Source organism: Erpetoichthys calabaricus, chromosome 3 (genome assembly GCF_900747795.2).
Source record: "Erpetoichthys calabaricus chromosome 3, fErpCal1.3, whole genome shotgun sequence".
Lineage (NCBI taxonomy): Eukaryota > Metazoa > Chordata > Cladistia > Polypteriformes > Polypteridae > Erpetoichthys > Erpetoichthys calabaricus.
The window spans coordinates 44,088,216-44,115,036 of NC_041396.2; the positions used below are offsets into that span (position 1 = coordinate 44,088,216).

Here is a 26,821-nt window from a genome sequence, read left to right on the forward strand (position 1 = left end):
TGAAAGTTTAAAAGCCTTGACAACTATGCCACACTGCAAAAAAATGGATTGGCATCTAGCATTTTACCATTTTAATAACTGTGTAGAGTTTCATTGTGACTGAGTGATTCGCTTTGAGTTATCTTGTCCACAAACTCACATCCTGACATTGAGACAGACATGCACAGAGAGAAAGACATCACTTTGAAAGTGCTCAACTCACACTCAGGGATGTGTAGGTCAGATGAAACCAGAACACTGAAGCTCTGACCCTGTCACAATGTATACTGTAGTTAAATGTCTGTGGTATGCTATATATGTTTATGTAGAGAAAATAAAAAGTGATAGTTGGAAGACTTTGAGGTTATTAGAGTATTAATCAATTAACATTAACCAGCACAAAACTTTTTGCAGAGAATCCACAGCTATAATACATTATAACAGTAGAATAGAATTAACTTGATTACAATTAATGAAGCAATTTTGCTTAGTAAAAGCTCTTTTCAATCCACTCATGGGTAGAGGAATAACTTATCTATCCATTTTTTTCAATAAACCCACTACAGGAGCAGAAGGAGTTGGAAAGGGCACAAGGACACATCCAGCTGTAAGTGGCAGTACAAAAACACACACAGACAAACACACACACACACACACACACATACATACAGTTCATATGAGCGTTCTTTGAGTTGGATAGGAAAGAAGAGTAGCAAAAAAAAACAAAACAACACAGACATAAAGAAACATAAGACAATGGGCACATTCTACACAGACTGGACCTGCCCTGTGATTTGAGTTCAGGAAGCCGGAGACTGCACCACCTTGTAGTCTGCTGATTTATTTATTTTTTTTATAATACACTTCTTCCATTTATAGTTCAATGTATTGTGGACCACTGGGGCGCGCACAGCCACCCTAACCCGACACAGACAGGCAGAGACACAAGTATTGCACAGCACACACGCTTTACTTACAGTCTGGGAAGCGTTTCTTCTTCACTCCCCCAAAATACAGCACAATGTTCACAACACCAGCACCAAATGCACAATTTAGTACAAAACCTTTTCCTTCTACTTTCTCGCTTTCCACCTCCAACAAGCTTTGTCCTGTTTCACCCGACTCTGGCCCTCCAAATGGAGTGAGGCGGCTCCTTTCAAGCTGGTCCTCGGAGTGTTCCAGATGCCTCATTAATCGGACCTGGAATTACTCCCAGGTGTGGTGAGAGCCCAATGTAGGGCTCTGCAGCTCCCACTGACGGCCCCCATGGAATCCAACAGGGCTGTGCCAAGCTCCAAGTCCCAGCATACCCTGCAGGAAACCATGATGCCACAGCCACCCAGGAGAGACACCCTCTAGTGTCCTGGGGACGGTATTGCACTGCTGATGCTCTCTCCCCCGGTCCTTCTTTGCAGTTGCTGTCCCAGCCAGGTATTGGCCATGGCCACCCGTCACAGTATGAATACTGAAATTGCTCATTCCAGGGTTTTCTAACTCAGTCCTCGCAGTATCATTGGAAATGGAAGAAGTTATCAGGGATCATAAGCCTGGGCACAAACTCAACTACAGAATGTCTACTCTACACAGAATATAACCATAGACTTTATTTAACAGTATCTTGAAATACATGATATCATCATAACATGGCATGTCTCAGCATTCTCAGACCAGTTCTTAATCCAGTTTAGGGCTGCAGGGATCATAGCTATAATATAATATAATATAATATAATATAATATAATATAATATAATATAATATAATATAATATAATATAATATAATATAATATAGCTTATCAAGGATTAGTTCCTGCGGTGGGTTGGCACCCTGCCCGGGATTGGTTCCTGCCTTGTGCCCTGTGTTGGCTGGGATTGGCTCCAGCAGACCCCCGTGACCCTGTGTTTGGATTCAGCGGGTTGGATAATGGATGGATGGATGGAGGATTAGTTCCTGCCCTGCACCTGGTGCTACTGTGTTATGTTAGCTTTTCTTATGAAACCCTTACAGTGTTGAGTACCACAGCAAGCCAGGGAGGCTGCCCTCTATTACTCTCGGAAGGTATTGCCCAATGCAAGCTCCTTCCCCCAGTCCTTCCCCTAAGAACTTGTCCTAAAAACACTATATACATATACAGTATACAGATTTATATGTAAATGTATGCTGTTTTATTGCAATATTTGTTAAGCAACCTTTGGATCAGTATGACAATGTGACAGGGCCTTCAGAAAGGCAAACAGTATAAATAAAACCTCAGCCATCCATCCAGCACAGGTGCCATACCAGGATGTGATGTTGCCAGTTAGTATGGACTCCACTGTGTGCATATAGAAGTTCATGAGAACAAATGGAGAAATGCGAACTGTCCTCAGACATCTGTGGAAGTGGAGATACTGGTGAGCCAGTTTGACAGGAGGCAAAATGTGTTGTGTCCACTTCTGTTCATCAGTGATAGTCACTCCAAGAAATGTAAAGCTGTTAATAAGTTACTGAAATGCATTATTTTGCACAACAGTATTCACTTCTCTCTTGACAACACACTGTGTTGATCCTCATAGATGTTACTAATGCAGGAGACATCCATGTGCTTAATACCACAAAAAGACTGCCTAGAGCAAACATGACATAATAAATTTAATTGGTTACGCAAAGATTTTTTGTTTGATAATTTTGTCTTCTGTAATGAACTTGAACACAAGAGATAAGCCTGAAAGAAAGAGTAATGTCAGCATAGGGTAAAAGAGAGTGAGACAACAGAAAAGGGCACACTCTTTGTTGGTGGGCCTCAGATCAGTGAATGGAAATCCCCAGTATCTGGTTTGATGGTGCAACACAGTAGTTCCTTATAGGTTCTGTGAACACAATGCTCATTTGTACAGTGTTTTGGACTTGCAGGATGCGGAATCCCAACCATGTGTCCATTCTGGCAGACTTGGAGGAAATTACTATGATCTAGCTGGTTACTGACCAGGACCAGGAGCCTGAGCAGACCTCCGTTTATAACCCTTTTAGGAGAATATTTGTGCTTAGCGTTACAAAAACTCAGAAAGCACTTTAACGTGGATGCACTACAGCTGAGAATAGTCACTACTGACCGCAGACTTGATTCTAGGGTGAATCTGGAAATGAGCACCAGGTTGGGGTTAAAATTACTGAATGCTGTAAGAGCTAGCTGAGCCCAGAGCTGGAATGATGAGCATGGTAGCTTCCTGATGGTGTAGAAAGGTGACTGGACATTAAAGGCAAAAGAAAAGAGAGTGTGGGCTAGCCTGGTGAGATGTGAGGAAACTGGAAACATGAGGAGCAAGTAGATTAGCTGTGCCTTCATTGAGAATGTGGTTAAATAGGACTGTATGGGGTTTCTTTGTAATTTCTCCAGTTTATAAATGAAACAATTTCTTCCCTAATATCAGCAGAACTAAGAAGATATCATAGACTTTAAGAAGCAGGAGGCAGACCATACTCATCTACATAAAACAGGATTTTGTGAAGAGGCTAAATTTCTTGCAGTCACCTGAAATGGCCATAGTGCCTGTCAGCTAAAGTCACAAAAATGTCCCAAAAGCTTTACTTTTTTAAACATTTGAGGAAAGCCTGGATGTCTCCAGTTATAATCACCAACTTTTATAGTTGACCAGTGGAGTTTTGTCTTCACTGGCTACATAATATCCTGGGATGGCACCTTCTTAACTCAGGGATGTTGGATTACAGATTACTGGAGCATACTGTAGCTACTGTACCTTCCTACCAGAATATTTAGCTCAGACTGCCTTTCAAAGCTAAACCTCGGCCATATTGTGCTCGATTCTTGCAAATAAAATTGAGCTTTGGGTATTAACACCATGAGATTCAGGAAAAGTTTAATCCACCATTCAGTAGCAACTTGTACTGCTAGCCACATTAGTGTTTTGGGATTCTACCATCTGATGTTGTGTTTAATGTGTGACATTGCATTCTCTGTCTTTTTTGGTTGTTGTTAGTATTATAGTATTGTCTCTAGCCCATGGGTGACATCCAAACAAGACTTTCATGGTAGTACATATTCATGATAATCAGTTTAACCATAAACTTGAACTTGAATTAATAAAATCTGTTTTTCAGTCCATGTCAGGCTTAAGGAATGGATAAACGTTTGGCTCTCAGACACTGAACTCTGATTCATTTCTAGTCTTTTCACGTTGAGCCTGACTACTTCTTTCTGAAAAGTTCCTGTGAGGCAGTGAACTCCTGAATACCAGACAGAGATTAGAGAGAAAGGCATAGCATTAATTAATCCAGCGATCTCTAAGACTCGAAGGATTTCAAAGTGAATGTTTACAGGATACAAAAATTAATGATGGTTTACAGACTAAGGATTATGGGATGATCACCTTCTATTAGAACCCAGGAATGGAATATGTTGTGGGTTTGATTCTCTTGTGTTTCGTCCACTATGTTGTGGCCTCATGGTATGGCTGTTGGGTTTGTGAAGAGCTCTGTCTCCATCAGGTGCAGTTCTAGTGGGCCGTTGGACGAACTTACGGCACATCATAGCACTCTAATACTTGTAAAGCTCATTTCAGAACACACACTTTTGAGCATTCTCGGTAAGAATTCTCAGCCAGTAATTTCAGGACCTAATTAGGTGGAACCATCATCACGAAAACAAGATCCCTGCATGTTCTAATTTTTATAAAATATTTATTTTTTAGGTACTGTGAATACTGTGTAAATAATCCCTAATTGTATTGAAAAACATCCAGCACAACAGGGCTTCATAAATAATTATCTGTGAAAAATAATTTAGATAAATAAGAATGACAACTGAAGTAAACAGTTTCTGTTGCTTGTGTTTTTTTTCAGATGCAACTAAGTAGCACCAGCACCCAAGACCCAATATTCTTCTGAAGATGCAAGTTTAATGTCTGCTTTTTATCAATAGCATGACTCTAAAAGAAGCAACAAGCCCCAAAAGACTTCATTATACAGCGTGCTCTTTGCATAAATGGCTAATGGAAAGTTTATCGAAGCAATAAAGCAATCGTGCATTTCTGTTTCAAGATCATAGATCCAAAATAATCCTTTGGGCAGAATGGAAGCAGCAAATTATAATAATTTACATTAAACATTTGCACTGTCTTTATTTTCTTGTTTATGTGCTACTGGGTGAGTGAGTGACAGGATTTTTTTCACGAGTTTCTCCAGCTTTTATAATTTACCTTTGTTGGAAACGTTGAATTCTTATTTCAAAAGGCTATAATAATATTTTAAATTTCATGAGATGCCTATTTATGCATCCATTCCTTTATTATTAAAGCCGCTAAAACTAGCTCAGGTTGCAGGTTCCGAACACTGTTCCTGTAGCATCGAGCACAAGACAAGGACTAACCCTTAATATGACGCCAGTCCATTTCAGGGCACATTCACACACTCCTTCAAACTGCGAGAATTTACAATCACCAGCTAAAGTAACATGCACATCTTTGGAATGTACCTGGAGAACAATCCACTTAGACACGGAGAGAACAGGTGCACACCACAAACACAGACCTCATGCCAGGATTCAAACCCAGGAGTAGTAGTCAGACAAACAATTAATGTGAAACTGAATTTTCAGTGAGACTTAGAGTTCTGGTTCAAGTGTGTTTCACCACAAGCAAATGCTGCACCATTAGATAGATAGATAGATAGATAGATAGATAGATAGATAGATAGATAGATAGATAGATAGATAGATAGATAGATAGATAGATAGATAGATAGATAGATAGATAGATAGATAGATAGATAGATAGATAGATAGATACTTTATTAATCCCAACATTAGCACAAACTGTATGTTTTCATATCATCAGTGAACCTTATCCCCATGTGCAGAGTGTGAAAATGGGGGCACGACTAGAGAGCAATACCTGTACCTGTAAACCTTTTGCTGCTGCTAAAAATCCACTGGTATTGGGTATGTGGCCAGATTATCAGATTATGGAGAACAGGTGATGTTACCCATGGTGTTACCTCTGCCACTAAATGAGTGGTGTGAAGTGGAACTGGTAGCATGAATGTGTAGGCAGGCAGTGTAGTGATACTACATAGAAGGAGCTGTAGAATTCCATGGTGAAGGTGGAGGGCAGCCATGGAAGGAGAAAGTGGTTTTGTCTGTGCAATAACCCTTAGGCAGCAATATTCCTTACTTTCCAACTGTAAAAACAAAACAAAAAAAACCCTGAAATTTTAGTTTAGTTATTTTTCAGCAGGAGTCAGAGCTTGAGATGGCAGAGTTAAAGATGCTAAGATTTGCACTGGGTGTGACGAGGATGGACAGGATTAAAAAATGAGTACATTAGAAGGTCAGCTCAGGTTGGACGGTTGGGAGACAAAGTCAGAGAGGCGAGATTGGGTTGGTTTGGACATGTACAGAGGAGAGATGCTGGGTATATTGGGAGAAGGATGCTAAGGACAGAGCTGCCAGGGAAGAGGAAAAGAGGAAGGCCTAAGAGAAGGTTTATGGATGTGGTGAGAGAGGACATGCAGGTGATGGGTGTGATATAGATGATGTAGATGTAGATGTAGATGTAGAGGACAGGAAGATATGGAACAAGATGATCCGCTATGGCAACCCCTAATGGGAGCAGCCAAAAGATGAAGAAGATTTCCATATTTTGCAAATGCAAATTCACATTCAAAGCAAATTTTAGAGGCAATGTTGCAAAACTGTACGAGAAATTAAACTCTGCTGTTTTGCTCATCATTACCCAGGAATTTCGAGCTGTGAGGCAGCAGCAATGTTCACTTAGGAATCTGTGCTGCCTTAAATAAAGTACATATCTAATTTCTGTTTGTCTGATGTATAAACCACACCGCCTAACCAAATCTTTATAAAATTTTACACAGATTCCTTATTTGTGCTAGGGAAATCAACAGACGGTGTTTTTTTCTGACAGATTTTCACAGTGCAAAATTTCATTTAGTGACAGCCCAGTGGAAAGACCCCCTGGAGGGCATTTCAGGACATGTCAAAGGTAAGCAAAGTTGATCCCCATGGTTGGTTTAGTATATGAGATTTTGGTTTGGAGCCCACACCTTTCCTCCTGGGGAGTTTTTTTTAGTCACAACACCTATGCTTTGTTCCACCCTGGGTAATGTGGCATACAATAACTAGACGCTGCACCCAGCATTGCACAGGTAAATAATTTTAAGCTCTGGTCCATTTGTCAGTCATTCAAACTGTAGTAAAAGGGAAAAACAAAACCTCAATGGTTCCCCCAAGGTCAAAGTTTTGGCTCTGGACAATCTACAGTCCTCCCCTGATCAAATGAGAGAAGGCATGAAAATTTTGGCAAAGGTTGGTCCAACGGCGTGGATTTACATGCCAAATATATATAATCTATTTAATACCATACCATACCATACCATTTTTATTTGTTAAGCGCTTAAAAACACAGCATTACAACTGACCGAAGTGCTGTACAGTTAAAACAAGCAAGACTAAAAGCAAAATATTAAAAATAAACATTAAGAGAGAATTAAAACAGAGACACTAAAAAACAGGTCAGGGGACCCAATAAAACAGAGAAATAGCAAAAAGCAAGTGGAAATAAGACAGGTTAAGAATTAAAAGCCAATGTGAAGAAGTGCGTTTTTAGGTGTGATTTGAAAGTGGCGACTGAAGCGGCTTGCCTAACCACTAAAGGTAAGGAGTTCCAGAGCCTGGGTGCACAGACAGAAAAAGCCCTTTCACCATGAGCTTTAAAATGTGCCTTGGGAACGGTTAGAAGCAGCTGATCTGCAGATCTAAGAACACGAGGGGGATTGTGACGATGGAGCAAGACACTCAAGTAGGCAGGGGCTAGACCATTTAGTGACTTATAGGTTAAGAGGAGTATCTTAAAATCAATTCTGAAGCTAACCGACAGCCAGTGTAGGGTTTTTAAAATCGGTGTAATGTGTTGGCTTCTGCTGCTTCCAGTTAAAAGCCTTGCAGCCACATTTTGAACCAATTGGAGTCTCGAAAGAGTGGCTTTACTAATACCATATAGGCAGGAATTAGAATAGTCGAGCCGGGACGTAATGAATGCATGGATTACTGATTCCAGGAGGTGGTAAGGCAGAATTGGTTTAAGTTTGGCAATTCGCCTGAGATGGAAAAAGCAGGATTTTACTGTGCTGTTGACTTGAGCATCCATTTTCAGGACCATATCCATTTTGATTCCAAGATTGGAAACAGACAAAGTTACTGGAATGGGAAGAAAGTCGAGGTCAAGGGGTAGGGTCTGTTTGCGGTCGGGACTAAAAACAATGACCTCGGTTTTTGAATCGTTCAGGTGAAGGAAGTTTACAGCCAGCCAGTCCTTAATGTCAGATAAGCAGTCGAGAAGAGGTTTAGTGGAGTCAGTTGACTTGAGGGAGAAATAAATTTGGCAGTCATCAGCATATAGGTGATACGAGATTGCATGTTTTCTAAAAATTGCACCTAAAGGCAGGATGTAAATTGAAAAAAGTAATGGCCCCAAAATGGAACCCTAGGGGACACCACATGGGAGTGGGACTGACTCAGATGAAAAATCGTCTAGCATGACTCTAAGAGTCCTGTTGCAGAAATATGACCTGAACCAGTCGAGGGCTAAGCCAGATACACCAGCCCAGGATTCGAGTCGGGAGATCATGATGTCGTGGTCGATTGTGTCGAAGGCAGCAGATAAATCGAGAAGAACCATAATCACGTAGAGTCCTGAGTCCAATGCCAAAAGGACATCATTTAGGACACGTAAATGCGCGGTTTCTGTGCTGTGTTGGGGCCTAAAGCCTGACTGAAAAAGGTCCATTACCTGATGGTCCTGTAGGTGATGAATTAATTGCTCATAAACTACTTTTTCGAGTAATTTTGACAGGAAAGGTAGTTTGGAAATTGGACGAAGATTGGAGAAAACGGCAGGGTCAAGATCAGGTTTTTTCACGACTGGATGTACAACTGCATGTTTGAAAGCACGAGGAACTGTAGCCGAAGATAGACTACTAGTTATGATCTTTAAGACATCATATCGAATCACAGGAAAGACATCTTTCAGCAGTCTGGACGGCACCACATCGTCTGGAGAGCCCGAAGGCTTCATTGAGGCGACGATTTTTTCCAGATGGGGGAGCGAAATGGGTTCAAATAAAACACTAAGGTCTGTTTGCCCAGTCCCTCGGAGCAGTTTAATTGGTCAGTTTGGCTTTGGTGATGTGAATAAAGAGGAAGTGTGAGTGTGAGACGCATGCGAAGGAGTGAAACCTCACACTGAGAGAGTCAACTTCAGAGACTGGAAATATAAAACTGGACAAGAGGGAAGAAAGGCACCTCAAAAATAATGACAGTCTGAGAAGAAGGCTTCACGGGAACACACTTGACATGGGAGAGCCGGTGAAAAGAGGTTCAGACACACGCAAATACAGTACAGAGGAAAGGCCATGAAAGTACATGAAGGGCAAGAGATGAGAAATATTTTTAAATTATTCTATCACCTGTTCTGTTGCAGGAAATATATACTTTTTTGAAATGTATTTATTTATTTGTTTTTTTTGTATTTTTGTCAGCTGGTCTGAGGAGACATGCAAGCACAAATTTAAATGCTCTTTGTACATAAGGAACTAAATGTGACTTGACTTGACTTGGACATAACCAACATGGGCACAGGTAGACTGCAGGCTGTACATACAGTTCCTGGGAAAGAAAGTGAACTCAGATACCTGGAGCTAAGAAAGCTATGAATCGTGCATTTCCTTTATGAGCAGTGCAAATTTAAGGGAGGTACCCATAATATATTTTACAGATCATGTTGCATACATCAAATACAAGAAACTTTTCTTTATTATAATAGTGTGTGGCTCAGAGAAGGAAATGGAGGGAGCAAATTTCAAAACACAACAATAAAAGAGTAAAAGAAACACTAAAGTCGTTTAGGCTTACTTGGTTTAAGTTTAAGGTTTAAGTTCATGCACAGGTAATAAGATTCCTGTTAATTTAGGTCTCCTCTTGTTCTTCAAAGCCATTTATTTATCTATTTGAAATCTTTGGTTAGGTTCATGGAGAGCTGGATTTCCACTACCAAAGTGTAAGTGAAGGGTGCATTCATGCTCAGAAAAGGACAATTTTAAGTTAATGGTCTAACAATATTATTCTGCTGTCCTAGTATGCCTTCTGAATGTTGGAGGAAAGTCACAAGTCCATCCATCCATCCATCCATTTTCCAACCCACTGAATCCAACCACAGGGTCATGGGGGTCTGCTGGAGCCAATCCCAGCCAACACAGGGCACAAGGCAGGAACCAATCCCGGGCAGGGTGCCAACCCACCACAGGACACACACAAACACACCCACACACCAGGGCCAATTTAGAATCATCAATCCACCTAACTGCATGTCTTTGGAATGTGGGAGGAAACCGGAGCGCCCGGAGGAAACCCACGCAGACACGGGGAGAACATGCAAACTCCACGCAGGGAGGACCCGGGAATCGAACCCAGGTCCCCAGGTCTCCCAACTGCGAGGCAGCAGCGCTACCCACTGTGCCACCGTGCCGCCCAAGTCACAAGTCCTCCGGTAAAATATGTAACCATCACATAAAGCAGGGGTCGCCAACTCCAGTCCTGGAGGACCACCGTGGCTGCAGGGTTTCATACTAACCCTTTTCTTAATGAGTGACTTGTTTTTGCTGCTAATTAACTTCTTTAAAAACTAATTTTAATTGACTAACTCTTGAAGACTAAGACCCCCTAATTGTTTTTTTTGTTCCTTAATTAGCAGCCAAACAATAATGAGATACAAAATGAGCCAAAACAACTGGTGTCCTTCATACAATATCTGAAAATAAAGAAAGGTGAAGTTCTCAGGAATGTTGATCTGCTCAGGTCCCCAAAACATTTTAACAGAGCTCTTAGAGAAGAGAAAATCAACAGTTTCTGAAATGTCTGCTAATGCACCACGAGAGCAGCAACAAGCTATGGAATTAAAGAATGGGTTTAATTAACAACAAGAATCGGCACCTCATTAAGGAGCTGGTTGGAGTTTGAGGCCCTGACTTAGCTGGTCTTCTGTTGGCTCACTCACTTCACATTTCATTTCTGTGTGGGTGCCATTTAAGGAAAGAAATAAGGCAATTCAGAGGAACAATGAAGAAATTCAGGGGAACAAATCTCAAAAAAGCAGTTCAATTAAAACGAATTCACAAGAAGTTAATTAGCAACACAAACAGGGCATTCATTAAAAAAATCGTTAGAATGAAAACTTGAAGCCACGGTGGTCCTCCAGGGCCGGAGTTGGCGACCCCTGACATAAAGGACACTTCATGAAGAGGAAGAGTTCATCTAAGTATCTAGATGGGATAAAACTGTACTGCCAAACTGTGCTGTCCACATCCAAAACCTCTCTTATCTACAGACTTTTGTAATTTAATGTCCAGGTGGAATGTAAAGCCTAGAAAAAATGGGGCATTAGAGGACAAGGACATGGCCTAAGAAGGTCTAGATATTAAAGGAGAGAATATTTTGACTCTGACAACATTTGTCATCATGTCAGTGCAGGAGGAAGGCCAACTACCCAGGGATGGTCAGAATAGCTGCAGCAAGGAACTACAGTCCACTATGCCTGGGCTTCTGGAACATCTACAGCCCATAAAGAAAGGTCTGGAAGGATGAGAGTAGGAACTCCAGAGTGAATGCCTAACATATGCAATGATTTATAGATTCCACCTTAAAAAAACACTCCAGTCAATCTCACAAAGGAGCACGGAGTCTGGTGGTAAGTTTTTGGCAAATGGATGGATGTAATGCTTGACGATTGTGAAAAAGAAGGATTCCAAAGGTACGAGAGAGGAGAGCTTATTTATGGTGTTTATAGGTAAGCGAGCAGAAAAGCCTCCTCACCAGCCAGACAAAGTTTCAAGACCTGTTATTTATTTTATTAATAAAGTCATCATTTGTTTATGTGACTTTGACCTCATTGGCATTAATAATGGGTTTGGATCTCTCAAGTGTGTCCCTGGTTTTCTACACCTTTTTTTTTTTTTTTAAAAATCTCAAATGTGAACTGACTGTCCCTTATATTAGATTTTAATACACTGTACATCTCTTCCTGTGGTTCCATAAGTACAGTTATTTATAGAGTTAAAGTCCCCTCCACAAAATGCTGTTTTTTTGGATGGACATGCATGTACTCTGTTCAAGTAACACACAATACCAGTACTACTACTACTACTACAACTATGACCAGCACTACTGTACTACTATTTTAATAGCTCTGAGACTGCTGCTTTATGGATGATGATTATCCTACTGTATAAATCACGGTTACCATTCCACTAGTGAATTCTTCTTGTCCAGTTTAACTTCTGGTAGAGTCCACCTCCTAACTCCAAATATGGCCCTTGCCTTTTACAGCTGATCTCACAATGTCACTTTTCCTTTGGGCAGTCGCATGTCCCAGCAGCAGTCAACTTATGGAATTTAAAAAAATTTTCACATATGAAGTCTTATTTATGCTAATGACATCAGTAATGGGAATTTGAAATTGGTAAATGCTCCAGCAGTTGCTCATAAAATGGCATGGGCTGTGAGTCTCAATTTTCTTTCATGTGTTATGTTCAAAGCACTTGTGGTGACCTTCATCATGAAAGATTACATATAGACTAGTGTGAAACATTTAATGCCTTTCTCAACCTGCTCCTGTTTGCCAGCCTCTACATAATAATCTATTTTTGTTTCAATCAGTTTTTTTTTTTTGACCTCACACTTCCTTCCTGATGAGTTGGAGATCAACAAAGATTTCACTGGAAACCACACCACCATGCTGTACTCTACAGATGAAGAAGATTATGAATAATTTACACCTCATTAATTTGCAGACTGCATTTTGAAGGCAAGCTAGTTTGCAAAGCATCTCAAAAAACACAGCTTTCCTTAACTTAATGAATGATAATTTGGTCAAGATATATACATCATTTTTATAATGCCCATGCATAAAAATGAACTTCTTTACATGTAGAGTAATTTTTAATTTTTTAAAAGGGTGAGGGTGCTACAAATGAATAGAATTCCATTTTCTTTCTTTGCTAAAATGTGAAATAATATGAAAGAAGCAAAGCTATTATAGGAGTGTAAGGTCAACAAAGGGTCAGCTTTAGACAAGTCCCTCAGAAGTGGATGGCAAACCACCCCCCGGGGGCAGTAGATAACTTAATACATGGAACTAGCATGTGGAGTTAGCTGGCATGGGACCTATTGTACCTTAACAGACATAAGTGACATTTTCAAAAGGATCAAAATGGAATTCCTTTGACCACTGAACAGAGCTCGCACCAAGATGGGGTTAGTGGTGTGTAGTGGTTGGCTCAGTGAAGCTACAAGATGGTAACATGCTGTATTGACCACAGGTCTTCTAACCTGAGCCATGACCTGATTCTCATATCTATATATACAGTAGTAAATAGTATTTGCTGTCTATAGATATAGAAGAGTGCTTATTTAGTATCTGTTCACAACAGCAATAAAACTAGCCAAAGGACTCCAAAATTGTAAGAATTACTGCATTTATTTAAACCATACCAAAGAAGGACAATGGAGCAGCAAAGTATCATATGAACAATAAAAGAAAAGTTCTGCTGATCCACTGGCCCCAATTACAGTCTGCCTTAGCCTTGTGTTCCTGGTGGAGCAATCTTCCCAAATTCCTACCACATTAAATACTCTCTGTCACATCCTGGCCATCTTTATGTTTGTAGTACTGGACTGCTGCATGTTGGTCAGAGATGAAAATAAGAATTTAACTGCACTCTGTATACAAGACAGTATTTCTACTACTGCTATTACTTTGGGACATCCAAATAATAATGCATATTACATTCTGATAATAATCATGCACTTTACGTCTGCCCCAGCATTGATCTCACCCCTGGAGTCAGATCAGCTACATGTATGCAGCCAGCAGGTCAGGGTAGTTTATATTCATTTAGCTCTAATCTACCCTTAAAGATCCAGCCTTACATTAGGTGGCAGTCAATGGCCTCACTTTAAGACAGTTCCTTAAGTTCCTAGGGGTATCTGCCTGCAGCCACCTGCCATTTTATGACAGTTTTACTGGCTACCTGCCAGATCCTCCACAGCCTGCCACCGAGGAGTTATTTTCAAAGCATTACTTACAATGGTAGGGCATAAAACCTCTGCCAGTTTGGGTTCCTCATTTAGTCAGAACTCGCAGGTGCTGTCTCTATATCAGTGAAAAAACATTTCAAATGTTTTAATCTACAGTACCTTCAAAAAGTATTCCCTTTTTCAAATTTTGTTATGTTGCAGCCTTTTCCTAAAACTGTTTTTAAGTTCATTCATTCCCTCATCAAACAACACTCAATGCCCCAGAATGATAGAGTGAAAACAAGATTTTTTAATTTGTGCAAATATACTAAAAATAAAAAAACGATACATCACTTTGACGCACGTATTCAGACCGTTTACTCAGTACTTCAGTAAAACACAATTGGCAGAAATGATGGCCTTCTTAAGTATGATTTCACAACCTACATACATCTACTATCTCTACGTTTCCTCTCAAGCTTTGTCAGGTTACTTGGAGATTGTCAGTGGACAGTTATTTTCAGATCTTTCCAGATATGTTCAAGTCCACGCTCTGGCTAGGCTGCTTTGTGTTGTCTGTGCTTATGGTCATTGTCCTGTTAAATGATGAACCATTGACCCAAAATGAGGTCCAGGGCACTCTCATTAAGGATATCTCAATACTTTGCTCTGTTCAGCTTTTCCACAACCCTGTACAGTCTCCTAGTCCTTGCTGTGGAAAAACAACCCCAGAGTGTGATGCTGCCCTCCACCATGCTTGATCATTGGAATGGTATTGTGCAGGTGATGAACAGTGCCTGGTTCCTCTTTACATGACACTTACAGTTTATGCCAAACAGTTCCATTTTGGTTTCATCACACCAGAGAATCATGTTTCTCACACTCTGATAATAGTCCTGTAGGTACCTTTTTGCAAACTCCAAGTGGCCTTTCATGTGTCACCATAAAGCCCACACAAGTTCTCTGGAGCTCATCCTGAGTGACCACTGGATTCTTGGTCATTTCTCTCCCCTGAATGCTCAGTTTGGCCAGACAGCCAGATCAAGGAAGAGTTGTGATTATATAAAACTTTTCTCTGTTTAAGAATTTTGGAGGTGCTGCAGTATTATTTTTGTAGCTTTCCCTAGATCTGTGCCTCTACACAATCTTGTGTCTAAGCTCTGCAGGCAGTTCCTTTGACCTCATGGCTTGGGTTTTGCTCTGATACACATTGTCAGCTGTGGGACCTTTCGTAGACAGATATGGCCCTTTCCTAATTATGTGTATTCAACTTGATTGATCACACGAAGACTCTCAGAAAAGGGGTCCTCAATCATGGTGCTGGAGGGCCGCAGTGGCTACGGGTTTTCATTCTAGCCAGTGTCCTAATTAGAACTCTGTCCTTGCTGATAATGGAAGTTGGTGTTTAACTCTATGCCTTGTTAGTCCCTTTATTCATCAAAGACAAATGTTAGTTAGTTTGTAGATCAGAGGTCCTCAATTACAGTCCTGGAGGTCTGCTATGGCTGCAGGTTTTCACTTTAACCAATTTCTTAATTAGAACCCTTTTATTTACTGCTAAAGCAATATGTTTTTTGGGCTTAATTTTAGTTCTCTTGCCTGTTACCATTCAGAACCCTTAATTGCCTATTTTAGATTTTAGCAGCTGCATTTAAGTTTTAATTGTTGCCTGTTTTCATAATCAGACATTAGTTAATAATGAGATGCAGATAACCAAATAAACCAGCAGCTCTCCAGCTCACGTGCAGGATCTGTGATAAAAAATAAATGAGAGGGGAATTGGAAGGGCCATTAAGTTTAAATCTATTCTGGTCCACAAAACACATGGATAATGTTCTCACAGAAGGAAACGCTACAGTGCAATTAAAATTGCAAGCATTAACAAGCTAAATAGTTAAATACTAAGTTTCATTATCAGCATGGACTGTCTTCTAATTGGGAAACGAGTTGGAATTAAAACCTGCAGCCACTGCGGCCCTCCAGGACTGCGATTGAGGACCACTGGTCCAGAGCATCTCAATGAGGATCAATAGAATGGGATGCTCCTGAAATTTCAAGTGTCATAGCAAATATTCTTTAACCTTGAGTCATTTTTTTAATTAAAAAAATGTAAAAATTTCTAAAATTCCATTTTTGCTTTGTCATTCTGGAGTATTGTGTGTTGGTTGCTTGGGGGGAAAATAAATGTAATTGAATTTAGCTTAAGGCTGCAGCATAAAGGGATCTGAACACTTTCTGAAGGCACTGTATTCGCAAAACATTAATGGGTAGCATGTTGGCACAGGGGATAGCATGGCTGTCTCATAGGTGTAAGGTGTAAGTTCAGTTCAGATTAATGCAAAGTATACCCATTCTCTAGATATTTGCTTGATTTGTTCAGAGTATTCCACTTTTCTTATACCTGTTAATTGCCAACTCTAAACTGGCCCAAATTAAAGTCGACCTGTGGTGCCCTGGTATCCCATTCAGAGCTGGTTCTAGCTTTGCATCTAATACTATTACTTGATGCCTGGATGGCTTGCACTGGAGGTTTGGAAAATGCACAGCTGGACTGTTCAGAGCAGAATGAATGTTTAAAAATATTCAATTATTTGTGCAACACAGATAAAACGAGACAAAGAAAGTTAATTTGGTAGCCATACTCAGAAAAAAAAATAACTTTGGCCCCTTTGGGAATTCCAGCTTCTTCATCACAACACTACAATGAAGAAAACTTCCATCAGTTTTTGAAGGACGGCACCAGTTGTTCATCTGCTCCTGGTGTCACTGCTATAACAGGCAAACCCCAACATTTGCTGGCTTTTAATTTCATGTATAACAAATCTAAATGTCTATATTGGCTGTTCCTATACAGTATATAAGATTAACTACTGGAAAACAATCTGGGTGTACTGAACTGTGTCACCCTCACTGTCACTACTGTCACTTTGTTGCCTCTTCTGCAGTTTATATAATCTTCTACTGGGATTTAGATCACTGCTCTCTGGCTCTTTGTCCACCTCCTCCTTCTTCTCCTCCTCCTCCTCTTCCTCACTTTCTGAGCTGTCAAGTGGCTCAACATTCACATAGTCACATGTGAGCTTTGGGCTCCCTTTTGATTCAGGCCTTCCTCCATCAGGGGAAACCATATTCACATAGTCATCATCTTCTTTGCAGAGCTCTTTGTCGACATTCACATAGTCATCATTGCAGCGTTCCTTGTTTCTTACAACAGGCTGAAAGGAGAGGAGAGAAGATGTGAAAGCTACCCTTTACTCTAACACAGAAACCGAAGGCCACACAATCATTTAGGTAAAAGGTTAGCATTCAAAAGAGAAACTATAGAGAATAACGGCGTAGTCTCTGTCACTTTATAAGCAGCCAGGCTTTCAACAATTGAATAAGAACCCAAAACTGACAAAGTGTAATTAGATTTTGATGTGATCTCGGTAATCTGTCATTCCAGACTACAGTTACTGAGCTACACATTCATAACAAATAGATATTGGAGATTATTAAAATACATCTCTGATAAATTGGCAAGCTTTTAAAACTGACACTTTAGTGCAAAGGCTATCAAAGGCTTTGAGAAAAGAAAAATGATAGAGGCTTCATATTACTTAGGAAATGTATTTAGGTTCATGAGCGCATTTGTGTGTGTGTAGGTGGGAATAGAAAAAAGCATTGGATTCCCTGGACTGTGGCCTTCTCATCTTCTCAACTCCACCTGGTCAATTTAGTTGAAATTTGGTACACTTATTCTTCCAGGAAATATGTCTGAAAAGAGTAATTTGCATTGTGATATCTTGAATAAAGCATGTTGTTCTGAAATTTCAAAAACAGCCATTTACAGAGGTTTGTCAAATTTTTTAAATGGTCTCTTCTAAACTTTGAAACATTTTGTGTGGCCATGTCTCCCGGACACTGTGTTTTGTAGAACCCCATCTTCAAGCCTTTGGAAGCATGATCTCTCATCCACACTTACTTTTTCTTAACCCTCAGTATATTCAGTTTATATTGGTTGTACCTCAACCCTTGTAAGTGGGACCAGCTGCTAATCTTTACTGCTGTCTTTGCCTTTTAAATTATACTGGTACTTTTCTCCATATATTTTATAATCATCCTCCATTTCTCCATTGTCTCTGATGAAGTTGCACTTTTGACATTGAAGTAGAGTTGAGTGTCATCTGCATAAAAATGATAACCCAGTCCATAGCTACGAATAATATGGCCAAGGGGAAACATATAAATACAGAAGAGAAGAGGGCCGAGGACAGAGACCTGAGGAACTCCTTGTGTGACTGGCGCGGAGCTAGATCTGCTGTTGCCAAGACTAACAAACTCTTGCCTATCATTCATATCTTCCATCACTAATGGACATGAGTCGAAGCCATTTTCACATCACTGGAGTTGGAAACTGCTGTGTGTAAAAGCCATTGAGCACCACAAGCCTACTTGTACTCCATTTTAACTCCATTCTAAAGTGCTGTTAATAAAACACTTATTTAATACAGACTACAAACATATGCAATTACATTCTGTTATCACTATTATTTGTGAACATGACTTAAACAATTACTTAATTGTGAAACACAGTTACACAATTATTTAATGAATAAAAATGTGATAACTGAGTCTTGGATGAAGTACATTTAATATGTGAAATGCTCCAGCTTTGATATTAATTAACTTAGTTGCTGAACACACATGAATGTTACTCCACACCTTTTTAACTTGTACCTCTGTGTATTCAACAGGACTGTAGTGGTGGGTTGGAGGGTTGGAGTTTGTTTTACTTTTATATGCTTGCTCTAAGAAAAATATAATCATTAAAATTTTAATCATCAAAATAAATGAATTCATCCTGAATTTCACTTTACTGAGTTCAGAGTCATGAATGGGCAGAGGATTCAGAAAGGTTAATAAGAAAGGAACCAAGTCTAAGTGTGGAGCCACTCCATTGTGAGCCATACTACCATTCCCACCCAAACTTCAGGCACCCTGGGCAATTTAGAGTCACCGGTTAACTTATCAAATGAATAATATGGGAGGAAAACTGGTGTCCCTCAAAAAAAACATATGCAGACAGGAGGAGAACATAAAAATACCACATACAGTAAACAGCAACTGGGCTGGGAGTTACATCCAGAAACTCTGGAGCTGTGAAGCAGCAGCAATAGACACCAAATAGGAAACTGCTTGAACGCTCCATGTATAAGAATGCTTCAAAAATAAAATGAATAATCATTATTACCAACTGTTCATAAAATGATAATGAATAAAACAATTCTAGTTGGTATATTATATAGCACTTCTCACAGCATTTAACATCTGTTCATGAAAAAAACATAATAAAAAAAACCAAAAGAACTCCATTGGATGCTTACTCATCCATGTTAAATCAGTTAACTGAACTCTCTGGGCAATGTCCTCTTGTAATGCAACACTATAGATGGGTCTGTATTGAAGGAGTGACAATTCATAGGAGTGACATAACAAAGGAGTGACATAAATACTGTATTAAAGGAGTGACATTTTAATGGAGTATCATAACGATCGAGTGACAAATTATGATTACAATTTTATTAAACAATATGTTATCTTGCTTCAACAGAAAGCAGGAACACAACTGAAAGTACGCTCGCCAAAAAAATCGTTGTCGCCTCACCTACCACTTGGATGATTGGTTGGATGGTTGTCACTCCTTTGAAATTTATATCTGAGGTTTCACTCCTTTGTTATGTCACTCCTATGACATGTCACTCCTTTGAATAGGACCACTATAGATGCATCTGCCATTGAATAACAACAACAATTTATATCTTGTATTGCCCAAAATCACATAAGGAATGCTGCAATGGGCTTTAACAGGCCCTGTTTTTGACAGCTCTCCAGCCTTGACTCTCTAAGAAGACAAGAAAAAACCCTTGTTGAGAAACAATTCAAAGAAATCTTGGAAAAGGGAATTTAGAGTGAGACCCCCTTCCAGGTAGGTTGGGTGTGCAATTGGTGTCAAAAATTGGGGTAAATACAACACAGAAAACAGAACACAAGTAATCCTTTTCATGGACCTAGAAGGCCAATATATAATTGCCACCTTAGAAATACAACACAACTCTCAAGGCAAAATGCAAGAAGGTTAAACCACTCAGTAAATACAAAACTGTCACATATGAAAATGTATATTTGTTAAAATACTTCAAAAACAAAGTACTAGCTAATTAACATAAATGAAAAACACAAATGTTGGTCCATCAACGAATTGTAGAACCATAGCCAGAGTGTAGAAACGAGTCAGACAAGCCAGACAAAGTCACAGACATGGACATCTCAGCCAACTAGCTGCCTCCCCCCTACTAGCCATTCTACAACTGAGTCAGTGCTGGACCGGCCAGTCAGATTCTATTCTACCCATTGATTCCAGTGCTCCTTTATCTGAGATGACTTTTCCATAGTCAGGCAAACAACTTGGCAGTAGAACAGTGGCACAGAGTGCCACATGAGAATACCAAGAAGAGAAACAGAATAAGCGAGTGTTAGAAACAGTTAATAAATATTGCATTACTTATATTTTAGTACTAATGACTAACAACAAAGATGCAGTATGCACAGTTAATCGGCAGCTCTAGTCAGGGTATACAAAGCTAATGCAGTGAGTCTTTGGCTGGGATTTAAGAGCTGTGACTGAAGGGGCTCCTCTTATAGTAGCAGGCAGATCATTCTACAACTTTGGAGCCCCATAACTAAAAGCTCTACCTCCCACTGTTATTTCATTAAGCCTTGGAATCATAAGCAGATCAGCATCTTGGCTATTTAAGGCCTTATATGTTAAAAAGAGGAAATGAACAGTTTAATTTTGAAATGCGCTGTAACTCATACAATGCACCATTGGGCTGCTGCACATAATTGTTTGTCTATTAGTTATCTTAGTAGTTCTGTTTTATGAGTTGGACCCTATTGCATCAGCTGTGTTTTTGAACACAGGGATTTCTAATTTTTCAGAGCTAATCTAGCAAAATTAAAAGGAATGTATAAAAATGTTTTTTTTTCTTTGACTTCCTGCAGATTAACCACTTAAGCAAAGCCCACCGATGTTGTTTGCTTTTTTCTAATATGTAATGGAAAAATATACTAGATGTGGTTCTGATAACATGTATGCCATTTCCTATGAATTCAGCGTACAGGATGGAGGTGGCTGGCCTTGTGAAGTGGTGTCAGGACAGTAATCTCTTTCTTAACACCAGCAAAATGAAGTAGATGATTACTGACTCACAGAGGAAGAGAGGTCAGCACCCACCACTGTATATTGGAGAGACTGAGGTGGAGAGAGAGTGGCCACATTTACATTTCTTGGTATTAATATCTCTGAGGATATCACTTGGACCTACCACATCACTGACCTGATGGGGAAAGCTGAGGAAGTTTGACATGCCAAGCACTATGCTCAGCAACTTCTACAAATGCACAATTGAGAGCATCCTCACCTACTCCATCACAGACTGGTTGCAGCAAGGCTCTACAGCGGGTGGCAGAATCATTACAAAATATCATTGGAGCAAAACTCCATGAACTAGAGGACATCTATAACACCAGAGTTCTCCTGATAGCATTATTAAGGACACAACCCACCCACGTCATGGACTGTTCTTACTGCTACCATCAGGGAGACGCTATAAGAGGGTAGCAGCCAGAACAACAGGGCTGAAAGACAGTTTTCTATCTTATGCCATCAGGCTTGTAAATAGAACCCATCCACTAGCCCTTCCCTCAACACTGCAGGCTAGCTCGTGTATGGAGGATGGAAGGCCATCTTGAGACCATATACCTGCAGAGCTTACACTGAATCATTTATTCATTTGCACATACACTCTTGCTTCTGTTTGTTTTTGCATTTCTTTTGCACCTGGGTGTTTTAGTTTACTGTTGTGTATTCATGTCTGTTGCCTTGTATTCCTGTTTACTGCTGGAGGACTTGCAGAATAAGATTTTCATTGTACTGAGTACATACAACAATAAAGTTGAAGTTAAACTTGAATGAATATACTTTCCTAACTTAATGAGCTTATTAGTCAGAAAATAAACACTATTGTATAGTTAATAAATGATACTGTTTGAAAAAGTTTCTATCATTCAACTTTTTGATGCAAAAAAGAAATGGAGTGTTTTTGCTGTGTGGTGGCTCACTAGTTAGCGGAGTCCTGGGTTCAAATCCTTGACCAATTTCTGCTTGTGAGGTGTTTGCACTATCTCCTTGCGACTCTGGTTTCTCTAAGTATTGCTACTTTTGTCCCACATGTCAAAGATGGGCATGTTACTTTAAATGCCAATTCTAAATGATCTCTATCACCTGAACTAAATTCAAATTACATCTACTCCAGTCTTTGACAAAGTGAGACAAAGTATAACCACCATTTAAAAAGTAAAAAAAAAAAAGGCATGATTGTGCAAGACTGAGGGTGTACTGCTGTCTCTCAGCTCTGGGTGACTCAATTGGAATCCCTGTTTGGTGAAAATGTATGAGACTTTTTTCATGTTCTCCCTTTGTTTTTGCAGCTTTTCAACCCATAATCAACCCATAATCCCAAAGGAATACAGGATGCAGTGATTTGTGACATTAAAAGTCATTCTCTCAAATACAGGGGTCAGCAAGGCCATGGTTTATCTTCATTACTACTTGCACTGTACATACAGTAAGTGACCTGAGACAGAACAATAACCATTGTTTCATTTTCAAGTACGCTGATGACTCCATGCTGATATCTGTGTAGAGGAAAGCCATTACTTCATCAAGTCCACCAAGTGGACTGTTTATAAATTTGGTGCAATAGGAACTATCTTACTCTGAATGTCAAAAAGATTGAAAAATGATTTTAACGTGACTCTTCATGTTCACCCCTCATTGTTCTAAGGGAGTAGGTAGAAACAGAGACTGAAATTAAATACTGCGATATATACAGTAATTGGAATATTAACACAAAAACTGTATACTCTAAACACAATCAATGCTTATTTCTCCTCTATAAACCCAGACACCTTAAAGTAGACAAGGACATATTGTTGTCATTTTATTGCAGTGTGATCCAGTTTGTCATCACCTCAGCTTCATTTCCTGGTTAGAGTCTGATAATGCAAACCTTAAAAAAGCTCCAAACATGTAGCTAAAGTGATGGAGAGTGACATACATAGTTTTGCAAGTGTTTGTCAAAGGGCAATGTTGACAAAACTGGAAATCATCAAATCTGAAGGCAGACACCCATTGCATGCAGAACTTAGGAGATCAGGGGGTATGGTCAACTTAAAAACCCACACAAATTGCTCCAGAAATCCCTTTCTCTTACTAGTGCCATGCATCTTTTTAATAAGAAATATCAGAGACTAGCCAACCCGCAGCATAGCATACGCCGCATAATTATTAATTGATGGGTGAACACTTCCTGAAAGACACAGTTGTCCAAATGGAGTGGGTTTGAGGATACGACTGTGAGTGAATGAAAAGATGGAACTCTGGAGAGAGCAACATACAATTGTCTGTGACTGAAAACTGGTTTTGGCAGATACAGGCATATCTTTTTGAAACTTTGTCCCTGTGCCTTATTAATTGTCATTGCAAAGGCCAATCTTAACAGGAAATTGTCTGCGTGTAAAAGTAAAAGGCAAATTTGAATCTGATGGGGTCAGGGATATCTGGGGAATAAGGACAGTTTGTGAGGTAGTAGCTGCGATTGTTTTACACTCTAGTACAGTACATTGCAGTGAATGCTGGTAACAGTCAGTCTAGTTCCATCACAGAGACTTCTTGCTGGCATGAGGTTTCTGAGAAGCATGAGGACTGAACCAATTTTAAGTTTGAGTTTATGCGGAGGCATGCCAGTGGGAATGAGACTGCTAAGAAATTCTTCGGGGAATGAAAGTTGATGTGCGGGATCGTCTGTGATGATGGAGTCAACGCTGGTGAAAAGTTACTTCATCGGTAGGGATAAGTTTCAGTACCTGTTCATTAAGGCGTAGCGAGTCTTCTTTGGTGTCGCTTAATATAGCTTGTGTACTGAGTTATTCCGGAGTCACAGTTGAGAAGTCGATGTCGCCACATAGTTGTTGAACGGGATCAGAAATAAAAGGAAAACAATGTGAAGGTAATGTTGCAGGTGTTCCGTTTTTCCCGTCTTGCGAAATCTTGTTCGTGAGGAAGAGCTGTCATATTTGTCGTCAGCGTAAGTACATGCATGTGACGCCACAAAGGTTGCTTGTTAATGCAACCAGCGACAGTAAGTGCTAGAGTTGGAGGGCGGGGCTCTGTCGTGATTACCCCATGATGTGGGAGGAAGGTTAGAGTTGGAGGGCAGGGCTCTGTCTTGTGTGCGTGCGACTTGGTGGATTATATATAGAAAAGCAGCCGGAACCGAAAAGAACAGTGAAAAATCAATGTGGCTCAGAGGTGCATGTGGACTGTAGCAGAGACGAAAGCGACTGAGGCGGTGTTTGGTGAGGTGTTGCGTGCTGGCACATGAGGCTCTGTTGTGTGTATCCCATGACGCTGGAGGAGGGTTAGAGTTGGCGGGCGGGGCTCTGTCGTGCGTACCCAATGATGCGGGAGGAGGGTTAGAGTTGGCGGGCGGGGCTCTGTCTTGCGTGCGTGCGTATCCCATGGTCGGGCGACTTGGTGGATTATATATAGAAAAGCAGCCGGAACCGAAAAGAACAATGAAAAGTCAACGTGGCTCAGAGGTGCATGTGGACTGCAGCAGAGACGAAAGCGACTGAGGCGGTGTTTGGTGAGGTGCTGTGTGCCTTGAGAGCGAGGGTGGACTCGGGAGGAGGGTTAGAGTTGGCGGGTGGGGCTCTGTCTTGTGTGCATCTTGCTTGCCATGAACTTGCGTGCATCTTGCTTGCCATGGCCTGGTCTCTGTCTTGCATGCCATGGTCGGCTGCTTAGTGAATTGTTGGTGGGCAGGGCTCTGTGAGTTGGCGGGCGTGGCTCTGTCTTGCGTGCATCTTGCTTGCCATGGTCTTAGTGAATTATATATATAGATAATATAAAATTCCAGAAGTGTAGAGTTTTTCATATGTTTTTTGTAACCAATTAGGTACAAATGCACTATCATACTGCTGGAAGCAGTTAGTAAAGAATTTTGTTTCAAATTATGAAAATATTTTAGGATTTCTGGGTAAGTTTTATCATGTCTTGGCTCTATTTGTTCTGTCTGTTACTGCACACAACTGAGAATGTAAATTTCATGTTTTCTTGTGTAAACACAACTAAATAAAAACCTTGAACCTTAGAATACAATATGAGTGACTGTAACTGTTTGGAAGAATGTGCTGTACCAATAGACTGGAGCCCATTTAGGGTCTGATTGCTTCATTTTGCCACAACAGGCTTTGGACTCTATAATCATAAAATTGGATTTAGCAGGTCTGATAATGCATAGGTAAACAAATCTAAATTTCAGTGGCTCTCACAGTGCAATGATGATCAGAACATCTTTATAGATGAAAACATTTTTAGGTTAGACCGTGTGCACAGTCAGTGGTGGGGCTGTAAGTACAGGGGCCTGGATAAGAAGAGATGAGGGCCAAGGATGGACTTGATTGTAGGTTACTATACATTTGACTGTTTAAACAAACTCACAATTTAGTATTTAATATACACATTGTTCCAAGTGCCCATTAATCAATTTGTATAGAAAAAAGACAATGTCAAATAACTACTTGTCATAACCACATGCACTTCAGAACAGGTCATCCACCTGAAGCTAAGCATGTTCGGGCCTGGCCAGTACTTGGATAGGAGACCATTTAGGAAAATTTTGGGTTGCTTCTGAAAAAGGTGTTGATGAGGCCAGCAGGAGGTGCTTAACCTGTTGTCTAAATGTGGATCCCACTGCAGTGTTTGGGACACTGTGCTGTAAAAATGTCTCAGTCCTCTGGATGAGATGTAAAACTGAGTTCCTGACTCTCCCTGGTCATAAAAGATCCCTGGGCATCCTTCATAAAGGCAGAGTGTATACCAATGTCCAGGATAAATTGCCCTCCATGGCCTGGTCATTCTGATTCCCCCCCCCCCCCCCCCCCAATCATTCCCTGTCTCTAATTGGCTAACTATCTCTCACCACTTTACCACCTAACAGCTAATGTGTGAGGAGCGTATTGGCACAAAAATGGCTGCTGTCTCATCATCCTGGGGAATGCTACACATTAGTGGCAGTTGAAGTGGCTCCCCACTCACTAAGAGAAGTGCTTTGATTAGTGAAGAAATGGCATATAAATGTGAAGAATTATTATTATTATTATACAGTATTGTACTGACTGCACAGGACAACACTGGTTTATGGAATCAGAAAATGGTGATTGTAATAACCAGAAGGGAAGAAATAAAATGAACAAAGGCTAGTAAGTGAAACAAAACTGAAGAATGACAAGCATAGCGAAACAGTCAGTAACCTGAATATTTCACATTGTCTAAGACAAAGAGCAAGACTTAAATCAAAGTCAAAGAACAAAAAAAAATCATTGATATTGTAACAAAAATAATGTGAGGGTTTTTTGTTTCTTTTAATTTATCCACAAATTTGTACAATTAGAATGTGTATAACAATTATGCTGTCATGGTCATGATGTGACATTACGCACACTCGTCAGTTATCATGTTTTGTTTATTAAATATTTTTGTAACAGTAAGTCATATTTAATAATTGAATGCAATTACATGCATTAGTAGACTACATTAAATGCATATGCTTTTTAACAGTAATTTAAAACATCACATAATTAAAAATGTAGCCC

General features: G+C 40.1%; 2 protein-coding genes across 3 annotated transcripts in view; one reads left to right on the top strand and one right to left on the bottom strand.

The window, feature by feature from the left end:
- LOC114647972 (chitotriosidase-1-like) overlaps positions 1-5,081 on the top strand; it is a 29,261-nt gene extending 24,180 nt beyond the window's left edge. The window contains exon 11 of the mRNA XM_028796710.2: positions 4,819-5,081. Within this exon, the coding sequence (XP_028652543.1) occupies positions 4,819-4,832 (14 nt within the window). The 3' untranslated portion in view covers positions 4,833-5,081. The remainder of the gene's footprint in view (positions 1-4,818) is intronic.
- An 8,088-nt stretch (positions 5,082-13,169) lies between these two features.
- LOC114647973 (polymeric immunoglobulin receptor-like) overlaps positions 13,170-26,821 on the bottom strand; it is a 67,899-nt gene continuing 54,247 nt past the window's right edge. For both annotated transcript variants that reach the window (XM_028796711.2, XM_051924558.1), the window contains one exon: positions 13,170-17,274. In XM_028796711.2, the coding sequence (XP_028652544.2) occupies positions 16,927-17,274 (348 nt within the window). In that variant the 3' untranslated portion in view covers positions 13,170-16,926. The remainder of the gene's footprint in view (positions 17,275-26,821) is intronic.